The following is a 22,386-nucleotide window of genomic DNA, read 5'->3' as shown; positions in this document are numbered from 1 at the left end:
CAACAATCTTACAAATAAAATCTTGTTGTTGCATCTAAACGTATAAATATTGACTAATCTGACTACATTGAACTTAGTAAAATAAAATGGTTGAATAATTGAAAAATGAGATTATCCAAGAATACACATTGATTGTTGAGATTACGCATTGAATTTCTGGTAGTAGACCCATAATCAAAAAAATGTTTGTGATTGTTGTAGAAAAAATCAAACAAAAGATACGATATAACTAGGACATTTATTGTATGAAGTCTACCCAATCCTAGATGTTGAGGCACATAATAGATCGATATAAACATCATGAGCTGTACAAGTTAAAACAATAAAAAAAAAAGTGTATACCCAGTGCACAAGTCTCCCACCACTGCAAGGTCTGGGAAGAATCATAATGTATGCAGCCTTACCCCTGCTTTGCATAGAAGTTATTTCCCGACATGAACTCGAATTACTAGTAGTAAGTAATCTTTTCAATTCAAAAAAGGAATGTCTACATTGCCGCAAAAAACTCAAGATATCATGGCCCAGTTGTGCTAAGTTAGCCTGGTTTGGATCTTCATTTTGCCTTTCCCCCTTTGAGACTTACCTCTCTTTTGTTGAGTGAGTTAAATCCATAGTTTGAAGTCTCTGGTTTGGTTAAGAGAGATTGTAGAAAACTAGCTAAATTTAATGCTATTCTCTCATGGGAGATCTAGCGCACAAGAAATAAAAAAGTTTTTAAATGTGATTCATCTATTCCATATTATGCTTGGCTAATAGGATGATGCAAGACCTAGCGGCTATCTCCATTGACAACCCCCTTCACACCAACAATCCCTCTTTGGGAACTTCTTCTTGGGCTCCTATCACAGGTTTTACAAAGTTAAACTCCAATAGTGCTTTTTCAGACGGTATATCTGCTGGTTATAGTGCTCTTATTCGGAATTATCGAAGATATTTTTTGGCTAGTTACAAGATAATCCAAGAACGACCCTTTTTTCTGAATGCGCAGCCAAGAGAATGGATCTGCTTTGAAATTGGTTATCCAAAACATAGTGACAGAATCAAACTATATAAAACTGGTGTAATGTATCAAGCAAGTATCCAAACCTCCTTGGGAAATTTTACCTTTCGTTGCATATTTTGAGGTCTGCAAATTCCTTCACCCATCTCTATGTTTTCTTAGGCTAATTCTTTTCATCTCCCCTCCTTTTAAGTGAGTGGTTATGGCCCCCCCTCTTTTCTTTGGGATGTACATGAACTTAAACGTTCTTTTATCTTTAATGGATAGTTTGTTTTCGATCCACAAGAAAAAAATAAAAAAAAATAACCTTCATAAATTAGAAACATTTTTAATTACAAGAACGGAGGTTGAAATAGGATATGTGGTGATGAGCTGAATTGAATCGAACACAATACATGAGGGAAAGTGGCGAGCATATATAAAACCCCACATTTCTGGGGCATAGAACCTATTGAACCACTTCCCAGTCTGTAACACTCAATTTATAATAATACCCAAGTATATTTCTTTTACAAATTGAACAAAGGGATTGGGTAGGAAGAAAAAAACAAAGAAAAATAAAAATATGGAAAGGGGGTGTGATAAAGAGAAGCAAATATTTACAACTTTTACCTACATATCAGATTATTTGCAAAAGCCTTCCAGGATATGCAGCATTCCTGCCCAATATGCACGACCGTCTGCCTTGGAAGCTAATGAATAGAATATATAACATACAAGTATACAACTTTCACAGATCGCCCGACCAGCACTAGACTGCAGGGGGGAGAGGAGCCAAAGAAAATGACAACCCCCACAGTGCAAATGCACCAATTAAGCCACATCCAGCCACAAATAATGCATGTGCGAGTGCCTGTCACCCTGTGTGATGAATCTCCGGTGGTGGGTTGGTGCATGCTCATCTATTTTGGGAGTTCTCATCAGCATAAATAGAGACGAGAGCATCAGCAGCACCAGCAGAAAGCAGGACCTTGTAAGGATGGAAAGTGAGACAGCTGACAGACCCAATCTTCTGGGCCATGAAGGTAGGGTAATATCGGATAGTGCCAAGTTGGTCTCCCTCAAGATTAAAAATCTTGATAAGCTGCCTGGCAGAGCCACTGGCAATAATGGGTGCATGGCGATGAATGGCCAAGGCTGTAAGTGAGCCCCTGTGAGCATTGATTGTGAGGTAGGCATCAGTGTGATTTCTGACATCTAGAAACTGAATGTCACCAGCTTGTGATGCGCTGACAATCTGCATGGGGATCATATAAGCAGTGCATCAAAACATAGTAGGGCCTTTACCCTAACTAAAAATAAGATCTTCCAGAAAAGTTATGTAAAACAAAAATGATCAACAGCATTTCAGGTAATGAAACACCAGAATTTCACCTAAATACTGGCAACTAACTTCAATTATTCATGTACCTTTGCCGGTTCTAATCCAGGTTGAAACCCAATTCCAACCACCTTCTCTACTCTCTGTATGTGTGGCCGGGTTCCACAGACAAGCCTCCAAATAAAACAGTCAACCATAAGATTAGAAAGAATGACTACACAAAAATTGTAGAAGAAAAGGAAAAGAATAAAGTGAAAGCCCCAAACTAAACTAAGCATCTTCTATGTTTTGGTAGGGGTGTAAATGAATAGCCGAAATCCGTTTCCGTATCCGTGTCTGTATCCGCTTAGCACTATCCGAATCCGTCCGAAAGCTAAACGGATGTGGATACGGATAGGTTATAGCTATCCGAAAAGCTATATTTACATGCAAATGGATAAAATATCCGATCTGTATCTGTGCCCGTATCCGTTTAGCATTATCCGAATCCGTCCGAAAGCTAATCGGATGTGGATGCAGATATAGCACTATCCGAGCCGAATCCAATCCGTTTACATCCCTATGTTTTGGTCAATTGCAGGGAGTTAAACAGCTGGCAAAACTCCCAAATTGATTAAAATCCAAGAAACATGCATTCATTTAAGGGAATTCATTCTATTTGAGGAGACTTACATTTCTGGAGTACGGACATCATATAGTCTGACAGAACCATCCACAAAACCAGCAACTAGCTGACCACCATGAACTTGAGAAGCAGACTACAATGAAACACATTAAGTAAACTTGTTAGGGTGGAACTATGGCTGCTAACAATAAGAAAAGAAAAATGCATTGCTTTATAAAATAGCACCAACAGAAGGAACAAGAAAAGAAGGTAAAAGCGAACCCAACTTTTTAATAAATAACATATTATTAAGAATCAAAAGAAGAGGGTGGACCTTGGTGCAACATTAAGGTTGCTCCATTATGACCAAGTGATCACGAGTTCGAGCCTCAGGAAACAGCCTCTCCGAAAAGCAGGGTAAGGCGGCATACATTGACCCTCCCCAGACCCCGCAGTGGTGAGAGCCTCGTGCACTGGGTACGCCTTTTTTTTTTAAGAATCAAAAGGGTAAAGCCCCCATTATAGCCTTGCCAGGCAGAAATCAGCTACCCAAAAGCCACAGCATTGTTGAACTGGCTTCAACACACTCAGAGAGGGGGGGGGGGGAGTGAATCAGCGTATATAATTTTTAACTCCAATTCTTTTTTTTTGGTAAAAATTTTTAACTCCAATTCAAACCATGTAGAATACTGTCACTGCAACTAATCCTCAAACTGTATTACCCTGACTGAATTTACAGAATTACAGCAGGACCCTGCAATCACAAATTGGCTGGGGCAATCCCAATTTTATCAGTTGACATACAATCGTATGCACTCCCGCCTCACAACCAAGATTAGCCAGCCACTAGGAGTTGCACACCCACTTTGCACACTATAGACAATTGAGATATGTTTTCATTCTGATCTTCCAAAACGCATATTTGGTTCCATCAAACAGTGTGGTCCCTTGCTTGAAGAGAAACCTTTACCTAAACCATTGTGAGTTCTAATAGTATCTACCTTAGTTGATTAAGCAAATTGAGGTACCTATGTTCTGATACCAATTGTTGAACTCACTGTGACTCTAAGAGGGGGGTCAATCAGTATCTTTTAAAACCGTATTGCTTTATCAAAATGAGAAGCGAATCGCAAAGCACACACACAAACAAACAACACAACATATAATGTGGCTCACCTTTCAGTTACATCCACGGTACAAAGGACTGCTTGGACTACGATCAAAAGCCAGTCAAAAATATATTGCACAAACAAGTTTAGTAGCACCCACTACAAGGTGCACCAACCCTAATTTAACAGCACCCACGACAAGGAGCACCAACCCCTCTTCAAGCAACCACTTGAAGTTTACAAGATTGAGAATAAAATGACATACATATGTCTTCAATAACAGAGCATTTAGTGAGGTATTTTATCTAACAACTAACCTACGGAGTTGAGTTCTTTTCAGAAGAGGAGAGTTGATGCATGTGCACTTGACTGGTTGGACAAGCATGATCGGTTTTGGAAAACCTAACCCAAATAAAACCGGTCCAAGGGTTTTTGGTCCAACAAGGGTTGGAATTAGTTTAGCAATTAGTTATTTAATTTATGTCCTTTAATGGTTTGGGTAAGCTACGTAAGATACTTATTTCAGTTTTAGCTACTAGGATTTAGTTTCCTTATTCATTTTGAGTTTCCAAGTTAGAGTTAGTTTCCTTTCTTGTTGGGTTTCTTTTATTTAAATAGATGTAACCATGCTATGAGAACTTCTATTTGATTAATGAGATTTATTAGTGAAGCTCTGTGTGAGTGTGTGTGAGCGTGAGTTCCCTCTTCCCCTTCCCCTCCTCCGTCTCATTCTTCTATTGTTCTCTCTGTGAAGCCCATCATAGCAGATCATCACCTTGGTCTGCTACTAGAGTCAATTGAGCAGTGTTGAATAATGTAAACCAGAATACCGTGGGGGTATTATGATCTCTTTGGGGTTTTATTATGTGTTTTATGTACTGCCTAGTTAAGTCGGCTAAGCTAGGGGTATTTTGGTCATTAGGATGTAATTCTTAATGCTATAAATATAAGGCTTGCTTAATCAATTCGATCATTCAAGCATTCTCTTATTTTCTGTTTTGTTAACATGGCATCAGAGCGAACTTCTCTGATCTGGGTTTTCAAAACCCCATCCCCTCCATTTTTCTCTTCCACCCTCTTCCACTCGATCTTCTCTTTCTCTCTTCTTTTTTTCTTGGTTCTCTTCACTCACTAGGGCAGCACTAATGAGGTGATCATGCGATCTAGATGCTGCCCTCAATCCAACCTCTTCAACTGATGGTTCAATCACATATCAAGCTCGATAGCTTCTGCCCTGTGTCTCTGCGATTTTTTGAAGTTCTCCCCTACTTGAATATCGAGCTCTTTTTGTCATTGGAAGCTGATTTTCTTTATTGGAGATCCATCATAGCAGTATTAGACAGCAACTATCACAGGAGTTTCAAGTTATTTGAAGCCCGTACCCATTATCGATCTCCCTTCAGGGTTTTGAAAAACCAAAACCCTGACTCTAATCGATTTTTGGGTTTTCTCTTCTTTGCTTTGGCTGATCTTTGGAGATCTTATTCAGACTACTTCAAGGCCCATGCGACACCGTTGGTGTCCCTTTCTACTGAAGATTTTCCAGATTTCCAGCATTCCCCAACCTTGGATCGATTTCTGCCTATATCGATCAGGTTTTGCTGTTTTTTTTGGTTCACGGCTGCTGCATTGACCTTGATATTTGGCTGCTCTTACATCAGTATGGATGGGTCTGATATTACATCTGCTACTTCTGGTATTGAAGGACAAAATAAGCCTGAATACCTTCCTTATGCTTCAGCTATTAAGCTTGATGGGACAAATTATCTGATGTGGTCCCGTTCTACTTACTTAACTATTGTTGGCCGTGGCCTTACTGGGCATCTCCTTGGCACTTCTGCTGCACCCTCTGAACCTGGTCATCTTCTAGACCGATGGCTGTCTAATGATGCTATGGTTATGGCATATTTGATACACTCTAAGCAGCCTGACCTCTCCAACAATTATCTTTTATTGGAAACTGCCCATCACATATGGAGTGCTGCCAAGGAGACCTATGGACAGGTAGGGAACGCTGCTCATGTGTATGAAATTCGAAAGAAAATTCATGACACTACATAGAAGGAGTTACCTGTCTCTAAATACTATGCTGCCCTAAAAGGTCTATGGCAGCAACTGGATCACTACTCTGCTTTTCAGCCTTCCACTCCTACGGATATTGCAGCCTATAAAAAACATGTGGACAAAATTCGAGTCAATGACTTTTTGGCAGGTCTGAACATTGAGTATGATCTTATTTGTCAGCAAGTTCTTAGTAGGCTTCCCTTCCCTACCCTGGAGCAACATTTTGCCTTGGTTCATACTGAGGAATCTCGTAGAGCTGCCATGCTTCATCAGTCTCCTGTTGATAGGTCTGCCCTACAGGTTGGTTCCAACACTACTCCTATTGATGCTTCTCTCACTGCTACTACTTCCACCAAGGAACCTGTTAAGTGTGAGCACTGCAATAAACCTTGTCACATTAAGCCTACTTGCTGGAAATTACACGGGAAGCCTGCTAATTTTGAAGCCAAACATGATCGTGCTAAAACTAAAAACAAGGATAATCACACTGAAAGTGTAGCTCCAGCCCCCACTGCTGAAAATGGTCCCTCCCAAGAGGAATTACAGGCTTTCAGGCGTATGTTACAGACTTCCACTGCTTCTACTACATCTCTTCCTGCCAGTTACTCTTCTCCATCAGGTTCCCACTTTGCCCATTCAGTTATTTTCTTTGCTGGTCATCGTGTATCGATGGTCTCCACTCCATGGATCATAGACTCCGGTGCCACTAACCACATGACAGGTTCCTCTAGCCTTTTCCATAATTATTCCCCTACTTCTCGCAAGGATAAAGTGAAAGTGGTTGATGGCTCCCTCTCATCTGTTACTGGGAAAGGATCCATTAGTTGCTCACCTTCTCTTACCTTGTCTTTTGTTTGCATATACCAAATTTCACTACTAATCTTCTCTCTATTAGTAATCTTACAAAAGATTTGAATTGCAAAGTGACTTTTTTTCCAGCTCATTGTGTTTTTCAGGAACTGGACTCGAGGAAGACGATTGGATGGGGTAAAGTGCACGGTGGATTGTACCTGCGTGATGATGGACACCTTCCTCCAGGAGCATTACCTTCCAAGTTATGTCAGCTTTCATCTTTCTTCTTTGAACTACACCAATGGCGTTCTAGATTAGGACATCCCCCTTTAGGGACTTCATCCCATTTATTTCCAGCTTTGGTTAATAGTTGTAATAAGGAAAAAAAAAATATTTTATGAGGCTTGTGTCTTGGCCAAACAGACACGTTCAAACTATCCTATTTCTAATAAAAGATGTTCTTCCCTATTTCAATTGGTTCTTTATGATGTCTGGGGTCCTAGTCGTAAAGTGTCTCTTTCTGGTCATCGGTGGTTTGTTACATTCATAGATTGTTATGTTATTCTAGATCCACTTGGTCTACCTGATGTACACAAAAAATCAAATTTTTTCTTGTTTTCAGCATTTTCACAAAATGATTCAGACCCAATTTAATACCACTCTCAAAATCTTGAGAAGTGACAATGGGACAGAGTATAAGGAAGGTCAGTTCCAAAAATACCTTACTGCCCATGGGATTTTACATCACACCAATTGTGTTGATAGTTGATACCCCAGCCCAAAATGGTATGGCTGAGAAAAAATCGCCCATCTCTTGGAGGTGGCTAGAGCACTTATGTTTGCTCAAAATGTTCCCTTTTTTATTGGGGCGATGCTATCCTTACTACGGCCTATTTAATTAATAGGCTGTTTTCTCGGGTTCTTGGCTCCAAGTCCCCTGTTGAGCTCCTACACGGCTCTACTTTTATTGTTCCCCCTAGGGTTTTTGGCTATGTTTGTTATGCTAGGGATACTAGATCCCCTAGAAAACTTGAGCCCCGTGGTCTCCGCTGCATTTTTTTGGGATACTCTGCCACCCAAAAGGGGTACAAGTGCTATTATCCTCTTGCATGTCGTACCATGGTTAGTATGGATGTTTTCTTTCATGAGAATCTCTCATATTATTTGTCCCCACCTCTTCAGGGGGAGAGTGTTAGTGAAGATGTGCTGACCATAGAACCTCCCCTTCTGTATGATCACCATGAGTCTATTCCTGTTCCTCCTACTCCTAGTCCTCCCTCTGCTTCAGGAGGAGAGGTTCCTATACAGGGGGACACCATCACAGATACTGTTGACATTCCTATTCAGGGAGAGATAACTCCAGTCCAGAAAACCATTAGTGAATTTCAGAGGAGGATTAATGATTCTAATGTGCAGCCTTGTACAAAGAAACATAAGCAGCTTCAATCCACTACAGTACCAGTACCCATCCAGTTGCCGAACCTGGATCCAAAACCTGCTTCTCCACCTGGTAATACTTCTTCTCTTGATCTACCTATTATTGTTCGCAAAGGTGTCAGGGCTTGCACTAAGCACCCTATATCCCATGTTGTTTCCTGTGACTCTCTTTCTCCATCTTTTCGTGCTTTTGTTTCTTCTCTTTCTACCGTTCGTATTCCTAACAATTGGCAGGAGGATCTATCAAATGGAAAGTGGAAGGCAGCAATGATGGAAGAAATGGAAGCCCTAAAAAAAATGACACATGGGAATTTGTGGTTCTTCCACCAGGGAAAAGGACTGTTGGATGCAAGTGGGTGTTTGTAGTGAAGTAGGAGGAGGATGGCACTAAGGATAGATATAAGACACGACTCGTGGCAAAAGGGTTTACTCAGACATACTGGATTGATTACCAAGAGACCTTTGCCCCTGTTGCAAAGCTGAATATTGTCCGAGTTTTGCTATCTTGTGCAGTCAATCTTGGATGGGATTTACAATAGCTGGATGTGAAGAATGTTTTTCTCAATGGAGAACTTGATGCGGAGGTGTACATGGACATTCCACCAGGGTTCTCTTGTGAAAAAAACCAAGGCAAAGTGTGTAAATTGAAGCGTGCATTTTATGGATTGAAACAGTCACTTAGAGCATGGTTTGGCCGGTTTCACAAGGCCATGATTTCAATGGGCTACAAGCAAAGTACTGCTGATCACACTCTTTTTATAAAGAGGGTTGGTGAAAAACTTATTGTTCTTATAGTCTACGCTGATGATATTGTAGTCACGGCCAATGATGGTGATGAGATCAGCCATTTGAAGACTTTTCTTGGACAGGAGTTTGAGATTAAGGATCTAGGAAAGCTAAGGTACTTTCTTGGGATTGAGGTTGCCAGATCTTCTAAGGGCATCTTTCTCTCCCAAAGGAAGTATGTCCTCGATTTATTGACTGAAACTGGTTTGTTAGGATGTCACCCTTTAGATACTCCTATGGATGCTAATGTTCGTCTCAAGGAAAATGAGGGTGAACCTGTTGATAAAGGCCAGTACCAAAGACTAGTGGGGAAGTTGATTTATCTCACACACACACGTCCGGACATTGCTGTTGTTGTGAGTACTGTGAGTTAGTTTATGCATGACCCCTACTCTTCTCATATGGAGGCGGTTCTTCGTATTCTTCACTACTTGAAGTCATCTCCAGGGAAAGGCATTCTCCTGTCTCCTCATGATCACCTACGGATAGAAGCATACACTGATGCGGATTGAGCTGGTTCTCCTGATCGCAAATCTATCTCTGGGTATTGTTCTTTTGTAGGTGGCAATCTTGTCACTTGGCGTAGCAAGAAGCAGAATGTGGTGGCTCATTCTAGTGCCGAAGCAGAATTTCATGCTATGGCACAAGGCATTTGTGAGTTGCTCTGGCTGAAGGGTTTGCTACAAGACCTTGGTGTTCCTATTCGTCTTCCTATGATGTTGACTGTGACAGCAAGGCTGCAATCAGCATTGCACATAATCCGGTACAGCATGATCGTACCAAGCATGTTGAAGTGGATAGAAATTTCATCAAGGAAAAATTAGAAGGGGGGCTGATTTGTGTTCCTTTTGTTTAGTCTACTGATCAGCTTGCTGATATATTCACCAAGGGACTGCCTGGAAAGATGTCGCATCCTAATTTAGTCAAGTTGGGCATGTTTGACATCTTTGCTTCAACTTGAGGGGGAGTGTTGAATAATGTAAACTAAAATACCATGGGGGTATTCTGGTCTTTTTGGGGTTTTATTATGCGTTTTATGTACTGCCTAGTTAAGTCGGCTAAGCTAAGGGTATTTTGGTCATTAGGATGTAATTCTTAATGCTATAAATATAAGGCTTGCTTAATCAATTCGATCATTCAAGCATTCTCCTATTTTTTGTTTTGTTAACAAGGAGCTTTGTCGAGCACTTTACCTTCAAACTCTCCTCACAGGGGAGCTTGACACCTATGTTCACTTAACCACTTTGTTTGGCTATCACTTCATCTCTGTCTCAACTTTCCCTTTCCCCTCCTCCGTCTCATTCTTCTATTGTTCTCTCTGTGAAGCCCATCATAGCAGATCATCACCTTGGTCTGCTACTAGAGTCAATTGAGGACCTTTGTCGAGCACTTTACCTTCAAATTCTCCTCACTCTCAGATTTCAGGGGAGCTTGACACCAATGTTCACTTAACCACTTTCTTTGTCTATCACATCATCTCTCTCTCAACTTCCACACTTCTCTTCTCAGTCCTCTTTTCCTTGCACAACCCTCTCTTCTTTGCACTCACTGTTCACTCGTCTTACCTTCTCTCAACTATCTCCTCTTCCTCTTCTTTTCTTTTTGGCTCTAGGGATTTTTGGGCTCCAAGACTTCTCAAGCATCTTTTCAAGACACTCCACACTGCCTTTACATAGCACAAGGTGAGTCAAGAAGAAAGATTTTGCGGAGCCATTGACCATATGGGGGACCTACAGTGTGACCCACACTAGAAAGCTATGAACTGAAGATTTCATACCATGGCCCATTGACCCTTTGCTTAAAGACCGATTTCGTTGTATACAGGAAGCTTGTTCTGGGCTTCATCCAATAGTCTGGGCTGGTCCTATCAACTGCCTAGATTTTCTGGTTGACTGCCTGATCTGCCAACGAACAATGCCAACTAAAATAGTCATATCCTATTCTCCCGAAGTCAGATTGACCTGATTCTTGAGCCAGGTGAAAGCTTACTTAGAGGGCTTCAAACTTCATGTTTTGAGTTTCAATCGAGAATAAGTGCAAGAGTCAGATAGACTTGAAGCTGCTAGATGTGCAAGAGCAGAGCCTGAAGCTCGAAAACCATATTTGTTGTTCAAGCCATAACTTTCAATCCAAATATCAGATCAACCTGATTCAAATTCCAAATGAAATATAACTTGATTTCCAACAAATCTCACATTTACCACTCTAGAACCCAACATTCAGATGCTAAGATATAAGGAAAATAAATTACTCCCCTGACATGAAACCTGCAATCTGCAACTCCGCTTGCTTCAAACATCGCATTCATAAGAAGTGAGTGTGAGGATCAATTGAGGGTGTTAACAACAATGACAATACCTCGCTCAAGAACATCATCTTACTCAACAGGAAGTACAAGTAGTAGCACTATAGGATTACAAGCCTCTAGGGACTTGGGCCATGAGCCACCCAAATAAGAGAGATCTACACAAGAGAACAAAACTGGTTAAAGCACCCTTACAATGGAAAGGAATGCCCTGAACATAATTAAGGTCCAACAGTCCCTTCCTAGCCATCAAGTCTGCCATGTCATCGACTATCCTGGGCTTTCACCGAAAACAAGTAACCATCTAAGCTGGCTGAATGTCTTATGTTTGTGAACCTCCATTAGACGTCAGCAACTGAGATTGCCATACTAATATGCTATAGCTGAAGATGAATTGCCTTGCACTATACGAATAGAGTATCCATATCTAGTAGCAAAGACCAAGCCTGTACAACGTGACAGGATCTTAACCCTTGAAGAGTTGCCCTCTCCTATAGGGCTGTATTTCTATAGGCCTGTGACTGGTCCTCAAGATTACAGTTGAGAATCAGAGGTTTAAGGAATGACTTGACTTGTCATTAATGATAGAAGCCTTCTTTATTTATAATGAGATTACAACCCTAAAAGGGTAAAAAGGAAAAATAACTAAAACCCTAAAAATAAGGTGTTGATAACTTTTCCACACGGATCTCAACACTCCCCCCCAAGTTGGTGCAGATATATCATAAATGCCCACTTAGAAACCAGAGGATGAAACACATTACAATTTAAACCTTTTGTAAACACATCAGCTAGCTGATTAACAGAACTAACAAAAGGAATACAAATGATCCCTTGTTCAAGCTTCTCTTTGATGAAGTGTCTGTCGATCTCAATATGCTTCTTTCTGTCATGCTAGACTGGATTGTGAGAAATACTAATGGAAGCCTTGTTATCACAGTAGAGGCTCATAGGGTCTTCAAAAACAACTTCCAAATCACTCAATAGTCACTTAAGCCATATGAGTTCACAAATCCCTTGTGCCATGGCGCGATACTCGGCTTCAACTCTGGAACATGATACAACTAACTGTTTCTTGCTTCGCCATGTGACAACGTTACCCCCAAGGAAGGAACAATACATAGAAGTAGATCTCTGATCATCAATAGAACCAGCCAAATCAGCATCAGTAAATGCTTCCAGTCTTAAATTCCCATTGTTAGAGAAGAGAATAGCTTTCCCAGGGGCAGACTTTAAATATCTCAATATCTGGTGCATGTCTTCAAGATGAGATGTCATGGGATCATGAAGGAACCGACTAACAATGCCCCACACCGTAGGCAATATCAGTTCTAGTATGCATGGAACGAGATCTCGTCGGTAATATCTCGTTTTTTAAGGTTCGAGACGAGACCTTATACGAAATAAAAAAAGACATCGACTCAACTGAGAATTTGTGTCTCGGTCGAGATCTCGGTTCAACCGAAACCAGACCAAACCCAGCTATAAAAGGCCCTTATCTCAACCTAGACCAGTCAAGATTTCGATAGGTCTTGGTCATCTCAATGGGAAAAGTTGTGGACTTCCAAAAATTGAACTCCCCATTTTTTTTTTATGGAAAATTACCGAATTACTCCAAGAAACTCGTGGAAACATCAATCTATAACAAGACTGTAGTGATTTGAATAAGAGTGGAAGATTCCAAGGTAAGCCCTTTTTCCGTAAACATCGATCTTATTTAAGTTGTTTTACATTTTATTTTGATAATATAAGTTGTTTTACATTAATTGTATGCTTTCTACTACTAAATTATGTGTAGAAAATAGGGCCTATTAGAGACCGTGTACATCGTAGTCTACCAACCTAGGGTCCGAAATCAAACTCCTATTTGGACTTTGATTTTTCAAAATATGATAGTGCCATTGTGTTTAAATGGGCCCAAAATAGGCTGTATACCAAGTTTCATGACCTAACTAGGTCAAAAACCCACAGAAACCAAGCAACGAGTTCAACCCAAAAAAAAAATGCACCAATTCGGTTTTCTTCCTGGACGAAACCAGGTCCGAACCGAGATCTTGAACCATGCTTGTATGGGACAAATAGACCAACCAACCAACAAGTCTTTGGTACTACTCCCTGTCCACACGATCACCCATGGCACTGCACAGCTGATGATTAATTTCAATGGGAGAATATATAGGCTTACACCCAAGCATGTTTGTTTCACTGAGAAGATCCAAGACATCCTTTCATTGGGAAATAAAAATACACTAGTTTGACCTTGCAACTTCAATACCAAGAAAGTACCAAGGAGGTCCTAGATCTTTTGTTTCAAACTCCTTTGCTAATAGTGATTTCAGATGGGAGATCCCATCATCGGTGTTCCCAGTAATCACTATATCAACTACATACACAATAAGGGCTGTAATTTGATTACCAGTCCTTTTCACGAACAATGTGTGATCAGCTTGACTTTGTCGATACGCAAACTTCTGCATAGCTTTCAAGAAGCGACCAAACCATGTCCTAGGAGATTGTTTGAGACCGTAAAAAGATTTTTGTATATTGAAAACACGGCTGGTAGTAGATGGGGATGCAAAACCTAGAGGTATGTCCATGTAGACTTCTTCGTCAAGATCTCCATTTACAAATGTGTTCTTGACATCCAATTGTTGAAGGTTTCACACAAGATTGGCAGCACATGACGGCAATGCCCTAACAAAGTTCATCTTTACTACAGGTGCAAAGGTCTCTTGATAATCGATCCCATAGGTTTGGGTGAAGCCCTTGGCAACCAAACGTGCCTTGTATCTCTCAATAGTGCCATCTGCCCTTTGCTCGACTATAAACACCCATTTGCATCCAACTAACTACTTTCCTTCAGGGCAACAAGTTCCCAGGTACCATTGTTGTCTAAGGCCTGTATTTCTTATAGCATGGTAGCCTTCCACTTCAGACCTTTGATGGCTTCTTTCAAATCCTGTGGAATAGACACAGAGGACAACGACGAAACAAAGGCCCAATAGGAGGGTGATAAAGATTCATTAGAGACAAAATGGGAAATGGGAGGTTGTGTACAAGAGCAGACTCCTTTTCTAATAGCAATGGGACAGTCATCATGTATAGGGTTAACAACATCAAACACACTATCAGATGTAGGAAAGATGTACCTGATGGGGAGGGCGAAGAATCTGGTAGAGACGCCACAGTGGGATATGATTGGTCATCCTTGGTGTCCTTTTTCTTGGATCTATTCCAAGTGTAGGTTATCATATCCAGAATAGGCTAAACCAATGTCTCCCCCTTACCATTATCAATTGTATACTACCCTTGAATTGGAAAAGTATCAATAACCAAAGGAACTAACGCCAGCTCATCCTCAAGACTCTCCTCTTGATGAGGTGAGGTGAAATATGGTCCAAACTCATGGAATGAACATTCATAGTTACATAGAGTCGGCGAGAAGGAGGGTGATAGCACTTGAAACCCTTTTGAGAGGCCGAGTAACAAAGGAAAATTCATTGAATAGCACCAAGATCTAGTTTAGATCGAGAAGGAGTGGAGTTATGGACAAAGTAGACGCACCCAAATATTTTAAGAGGAAGGGAAGAAGTAATGGTAGGGTCCAAGATAAAAGAAAGTGGTGTCTTAAAAGTCAGGACACTAGAGGGTACCCTATTAATAAGGTATACAGCAGTAAAAACAGCATCTCCCCCAATAGGTTTTAGGGACACCAGCAGTGAACATGAAAGCACGGGACACGTCATGGAGATGACAATTTTTTCGTTCGAGAATATGCCATTTTGTTCAGGTGTCTTAACACAAGATGTTTGGGAGAGTATATCATGGGAATCAAGGTACTGTTGAAACTAACTATCAATGTATTCCATACCATTATCACTGTGAAGGACCCGAATAATGGCATTAAACCGTGTTCGAAGCATGGCATAAAAGGACTGAAAACAAGAGAAGGCATCAGATTTATTGTGGAGAAAGCAAACCCATGTGAGACTTTACAATTATCAATAAATGTAATGAACCAACGAAAATCATTGCGATCAACTATCACAGTGAATAACTGAAAAAGGTAAATCACTTTTAGCATCACTAAGGGGACAAGAATTTCTATTGTGTTTAGCAAATTCACACACATCACAATGATAGCTGTTCCAAACCACAAATTTTAACTAAAACAAGAAACATGGAACATAAAATACGAAAAGATGGATGTCCTAGATGACGGTGCCAGTGTGGAGTTTTGTTAGAGCGCTATCAGAACGAAGGGTGTGAGCTGAAATAGGGGAGGGCACCGTTGGTGTAGATTTCAAGTTATAGAGACCATCACGGACCCGACCATACCCAATCGTTGCGCCCATCACCAGATCCTAAAACAGGCAATGAGTAAAGACAAAGTGAGCAAAATAGTTCAATTCAATTGTCAAACGATAAATGGACAATAATGGCACATAATTTAGGAACATGTAAAACAGACGAAAGAAAGATTGTGAGGGAACATGAAACTAAACCTTTACCCGAGATAGAGGACATAGACCCATCAGCAACACGTACCTTATCACAGCCAGAGCAAGGAGAATAAGTACGGAAAACCTCTGAGTTACTAGTCATATGGTTTGTAGCACCCGAGTCAAGTAGCCATAAGGGACATGTAGTAGAAGACATATGGAAATTACCTGATTGAGCAAAGTTGGAGACAAGAGAGAAAGAAGAAATAGGGTGTAGTTGTGTCACAAACTGTTTGATAGCAGCCAATTAATCCAGAGAGAAAGGTATCATAGTAGGAGTAGTGGTATTATCAGAAACGTCAGAGAGATGAGCCTGGGAACGAGCATTGCCCTGTTTGCTAGTATGGCCTCCTTTGGGGCATCCATGGAATTTCCAACAAGTCTCTCATGTGTGCCAAGGGAGACCACAATAATCACATTTAACAGATTCCAATGTAGAATAGGGAACCTTAGAAGAATCCACAGCAGGTGGAGTAGGAGGTGTAGTGAGTAGGGCAGATCCCACAGGAACAGACGGTTGCATCATAACAGTCCGACGGTGTTCCTCTGACTAAACAATAAACAGGCTCCATCTCTCTCTCCTTCTTAAATGTACCAACATCATCAAGGTGGACCATGGAAACTGGGTGATAGAAGTCCAGTTGCTGCCACAAAGTGGTCAAAGCAGAATAATAAGCTATGAGGGACATCTCCTTTTAGGTTGTGCCACAAACCTGACGACATATCTAATAAATCTGGGCATAATTTCCTACATGTGAGTAAGTCTATCAACCTGCATCCCATAGCTCCTTGGCAAAGTTGAGGAGGACAAAGTTGGAACTGATAGAAGGCTCTGTAAAATTGAGCAAAAAAGACATGACCAACGCATCATTGGCTAACCAGGTGTAAGCAGGAGTGTGATCTATAGGCTTGAGAGTATCCCCTATGATAAGACCAGAGAAGTCGTTCCCACAGATTGTGAGAAGACAAGCGCGTGACCAAGTGAGGTAGTTCTGGCCATTCAACCTGATAAGGCAGGTTAGAGGGTATGATGGTGGCCAGGAAGACTAGAACGACTGGGAGGATGCACATCCGTAGCTCCGGTGGAGGTGGCACTAGTATTCTCATAACCCAAAGTACTCAAACAATAAGAGAATACCAATACCAAATAGAGATTGCACAAAAGCGACGAAGATGGAATACAAGATCACAAGAACCCAACAGGCGACCAAGGAGGGCCGCAGTGAAGACAAGCGGCGACAGCACCAGTGGCGGAGAGGCCCGCGGTGAGGCGCGACGACCTGGCGGGTCGCGGTGAGAGAAGGCGGCAGCAACGCCGACAGCAAGGCACGACGACCAAGTGGGTCGCAGTAGCAGCGCAAGCAAGAGGTGGAGGCTTGCGATGATGCGCGGTAACCAGAGGAGTCACGATGGAGAGAGCAACGATAGCAGCAGGACGACAAAGGTTGTGGCGATAAGGCACGACGGCCAGAGGCGATCGTAGCAAGAGAGGTTGCGGAGAACCATGACAGACCCAACAACAGCTGTGCAACGATGGCGATGAACGGTGATCATCGAAAGAGGGAAGGCGGCGGAAGGCACGGTGAAGAGGCACTATTGGTTAGTGGGTCAGTGAGGCATGGTTCGTGGTTAGTCTACCATGCTAGACAAGGAGGCAAGGGCCCTCATGGGCGGCGGTGGTGGTGGAATGGAACAATGCTAGAAAACAGGAAAAAATTGTCTAGGGTTTTGTGCTCTGATACCAAGTTGAGAATCAAAGCTTTAAGGAATGACTTCACATATCATTAATGACAGAGGTCCACTTTATTTATAATGAGACTACATCCCTAAAAAGGTAAAAAGGTAAAATAACTAAAACCCTAAAAATAAGGTGTTGATAACTTATCCAAACGGATCTCAACAATTACACCTACACCCATGGAACTAAATCTCGGTCGAAACTGCACAACTTGCTGTTTTGACTGAGATATCTCAGTTTTGACAAAAGACGAGACGAAACTTAAGGTCAATACTGGATGCATAGTTATCAAGGCAAAAAGGCAACCATAGCGTTTTAGATGGTCAAAAATCAAGGTGACAACGCCATGGCGGCAAGGCGCCCAAGGCATCCAAGACGACCAAGGAGCCTGGACACCAAGGCGACGCCTTGATAACTATGACTGGACCGTACTAGGTTTTAACCAATTTTGACCATATTTAGAATATTTTGGTAGGTTCAACCAAAAAATACCGAGTTTAGACTAGTTTCAACCAGCCCATGTCATTTCGAGTTTGGCCAAAAAATTACCAGGTTTTGGTAGAAACCTGAGAAATCACGGTTTTGGCCTGGGTCGAAACCGGCTTGAAACTGAGATTAGAACCTTGTCTACACCCGACAACCAGAGATTGCCTAGACGGTACTCATAAAGATACAATTCACAAATCACTGCAACCACATCTCTAACCTTTTCCAATAATTTTTGCACTTCATATGATGAACTATCAAAATTTTCTTAAAACTAAATCTAGAGTCAACCAACTGCTTCTGTCAAGATGAATATCTGAGCATATAAGTAACGCAGCAAAGGATTGAAGCAAAACAAACGTAAATGTTAACTATAACCTCTAACCTGTAAGATGTCCAATCTCTGTCAAGTTTCACAATATCATTCATTTGTGTTCCTCAAAGAAAAAACAAATTAAAAAGATACCCAAGTCCATACAAAGAGACAAAGCTCACCAATGCTGAAATACTGCTTTCTGATGATGTAGGAATAGAATTAATAAGCTGCTCCTTATCCAAATCCCATAGCATGATGGATGATATCTCCCCAGAAGCATACTGGTTGTAAGTTATAACAGAAGTTTATTTAAAAGAAGGAAAAAAAAAAAAAGAACAATACTCGGAAAGAAATATCATAAAGCAGTTAACATTATTGATGTGAACATGTACCAAATATCCAGACTGCTGCTGCCAATCCACAATAGCATTAACACTTCGTTGACCAGGTCTATGACCTTGAATCGAAGAGAATGCAGTTACAAGCTTTTGTTTACTCTTCAAAGAGTAATCTTTCCATATACGGACATTTCCATCACCTATATTAAAAAATACAACGTTGATTTAGTATGGAATACATAATCCTGCAGAAGTGGCTAACTATAACCACTGTTTTCCTTATCAAACATACCAGCATTGAATCTTACATGAGGCAACAAGAAGCAACGTGTCATCTAGCTCATTCACAAGGCAAAGTTTAGAAATTCCTTTCTCAGGGAAATCATGGTTATCGAAACTGTTGAGAAGAGTAGCTTCCTCATAGTTCCATATCCTGAGAAGAAAAACTCAAAAATTAAAGAAACTATCAACCACAGTACAAGGATATATCAAAATATCAAGAAGAACGTTAAGCCAAACAAAGGCGACATTTAGATAAATGGAATTGGAGATACAGGGGATCTCCAAAACCCGGATTTAGAGATCTGCTCAATTACAATTGCATAGATTTGGAAATTTGTTGCTTGGATCGAATTCAACAAATCCACAGAACTGGATTAGCTATTCTGTTTTCCATCATTCGATGACCAAAAGATTCTATAGATTTTAACATTGTGGATTTTCATCATTCAAACTTTATTATAACAATTTTCATTCAATACATCTGATAATTTAATAAACAGTAGATTGGGAAGAGGTTCTGCCGGCCATGCAGGGGGAAGGGGTTCCTTCTACATGGAACATTTTCCTTCACATTGAAAGGTGATCTGGTCATTCTAGCAGTTCCATAGATGAGGAATCCCTGGATAGACCACATTGAAATTTGATGGCCTACCTTAATTGTGTGGCCCTCCATATGGGTTTCTGTTGTGTTTGTCACTGTCCTATTTCATCAAACAAACGTCATAACAATTTTCAAAGCAATTATTGACTTATATCGTGAGAATCAGCTGAAAATAAAATCACAGTTAGATGATGACATGGACTACATATCAATAATTCAAGGTCCACCAATCCCACCCAACACTGTCAGGAGGCAGAATAGAGGGCTGAGAGAGTACCTCCTCCAATTGGCTTGCATTTGGAACACAATTCCCAATGACAATCAAATATGTTTATTTCATTAAAAAATTACTTTAATCCTTATATTAATATGTGAAAGCATTAATCTATCCCAATATTTTAACTTAATATAATTTATTTTTATTATATTTACAACTAACTTGAGTTAATGTTATTATTTAAATTAATGACAAAAGTATGGTTGAAACAACACCCAAATGTGTGCACAATTTATTTAGAGGCCTTCTAATTATATGACCATTGGTTGTTGCACCAGAGTGCCGGAGGGCTTTAAACTAAGACAAACAACTCAGTTATCTTGTTTATCTGTATCAATTCCATTGTTTAACAAGCAAGATATATCTACAGATGAGAAAGCTCCGCTTTTTTAATCTAATAATTTCTGAAAATGCAGCTTAAACTATAACATTGAATCATTTGCAACTCTATTTGGGGAAATCACCAATCTCACCCTTTTCATCAGGCGAACCATCGCAATTGCTTATAATCAGAATCTCCAGTAAATAAAGCATGCTTTTGGTGAACTCAGAGGACTCAAAGAAAGAATTGAAAGGGCACTTCTACTGGAATGCAGAAAAGTGATAATCTGGACGAACTCTGAGGAACTGAAAAACTGGTTGACCGATGCTGATGATCATCCCTGGCCATGGATATAAGTGCATCATTTAAGAACTTTCTGATTAAAAAGGTCTTCAGGTTTGGTTACAGCTCGAGGTTAACATACTGAACACATGACATATCTATGGACATGAATGTAGATGATGCAGCCAACCAATCATAATCTGAGATTAGGAACCAAGGATTTGATTGCCCGCAACACGGGCCTACGCTTAAGCTATTTTCATGACAAACCAGGGGTTAAGGGCTTGCTGTTTTGTATATTCCAGCAGCCTGTGATGGAGAAATGAAAGGGCTGCTGCCTAGGGAAGAAAGCATATGGATAGCAGGGAGAACAGAGGTGCACTGGGGAGGGTCATAATATACGCAGCCTTACCCCTACTTTGCAGAGAGGCTGTTTCCAGAGACTCAAACCCGTGATCACTTGGTCACAATGGAGAAACCTAAACCTACATTATTACAATACATCCAAATATCAAGTACAAATCAAAAAGGCCCAAATAAAAAATATCAAGCCACATCCAATGGTGGTGAACATGCTCCTGCAGTAGAGGACCAGAATCAACAGCTTGACTAAAATATCTCTTATTTTATAATAAAAAAGAACATATTTTGGTCATAGGTTGAAATCTCAGTCAAAACCACCGAGATTTCGTGAATTTTCTCAGTTTCGACACATGCTGAAACGAAATCTTAGTCAACCTTACAGGTATACCAAGTTACGACCAAAATTTCAACACTGCAGTCGAAATTTCAGATTTGGTGACACATCTTGTACAAAATGATATATATACCTTTGGTTTAAATTCAAAATATCAATCGAAATGGATTGACATTTTGACCCTTCTTTTTTCCTAAATCACCTACAAATCTTGGTAGAACGACGTGTTGGAGAGTACTACAACACATCTACAGCAAGTCAGCAACGACTTGCTCCATTTGTGAGAGATTTGTTGAAGACTAAAACTTTCAGTTATACCCTTTTTCATAAATTTAATTTTTGCAAAAACTTGGGTAAATATTTAGTGGTTGGGCTTCAATATTTTATATGTCAGACATCGTAGGCCGATCTACGACTTCACAGAGTCGGATTTAATTTTATGTTTTAAAATTATCTGGTTTAAGAAATATTCTTTAAACAAAATTTTGAAGAAAAAAAAATATGGTTGATATACATTGGTCAGACCCCACAGAGGCGGGAGCCTTGTGCACTGGGTACGCCCTTTATACATTGGTAGAGGCTCAATTTGATATATAGTAGACACCATTGGCCAATCTTCGACATCACAGTGTCACTCTTTTTTAACCAAAATTGTTTTTTTAATATTCATGAATTAAAAAATTATGAAAAATAGGGGAAACTATTCTCTTTGTTTTTTTGTTTGAAAAATCATAAAAAAATTCTGAAAGTATTGTTTTGTATTTTCAACTAAAAATGGTGACTGATGTGTTGTTCCATACTTTGATTGATGTATTATTTTAAAAAAAAAAACTATATAAACTAGTTTTAATCAAGAAAAAAAATGGTCAAGTAAATAATAGGATATAGTTTTATTATTGTCAAAGGAGTTTTAATTGATTTAGAAAAGTTAATAATGCGGCACTTTTGTTGCAACAGTGTAAGAAGATTACATAATGGCTGCTCAGGGAGATGGGGGAAGAGACATAGTATAGAGGCATGGCATACCCATTGGAAATGATAAAAAGAAGTTGCAATGCCATTACTGTGGGAAGAAGATCCTAAGAGGTGGGGCCACTACACTGAAGTGGCATTTGGCAGGTAGATAC

The 22,386-nt window shown here is 40.3% G+C and overlaps 1 protein-coding gene across 4 annotated transcripts in view; it reads right to left on the bottom strand.

Moving 5' to 3' along the window:
• Positions 1–1,456: 1,456 nt before the first annotated feature.
• Positions 1,457–22,386, bottom strand: part of LOC122654701 (regulatory-associated protein of TOR 1-like) — an 89,531-nt gene continuing 68,601 nt past the window's right edge. For 2 of the 4 annotated variants that reach the window (XM_043848909.1, XM_043848910.1), the window contains exons 18-23: positions 19,107–19,231; positions 18,853–18,998; positions 18,640–18,741; positions 2,994–3,079; positions 2,411–2,495; positions 1,457–2,237 (exon numbers count right to left, since the gene is read on the bottom strand). In XM_043848909.1, coding sequence (XP_043704844.1) covers positions 1,899–2,237; positions 2,411–2,495; positions 2,994–3,079; positions 18,640–18,741; positions 18,853–18,998; positions 19,107–19,231 — 883 coding nt within the window. In that variant the 3' untranslated portion in view covers positions 1,457–1,898. Of the gene's footprint in view, positions 2,238–2,410; positions 2,607–2,884; positions 3,080–18,639; positions 18,742–18,852; positions 18,999–19,090; positions 19,232–22,386 lie in introns of those variants that run through there. The other 2 variants (XR_006331954.1, XM_043848911.1) reach the window with 2 other exon arrangements.

Source organism: Telopea speciosissima, chromosome 3 (assembly GCF_018873765.1).
Source record: "Telopea speciosissima isolate NSW1024214 ecotype Mountain lineage chromosome 3, Tspe_v1, whole genome shotgun sequence".
Taxonomy (NCBI): Eukaryota; Viridiplantae; Streptophyta; class Magnoliopsida; order Proteales; family Proteaceae; genus Telopea; species Telopea speciosissima.
Note: the sequence above shows the minus strand (reverse complement) of the source record. Positions and strands in the feature narration are given on the sequence as shown.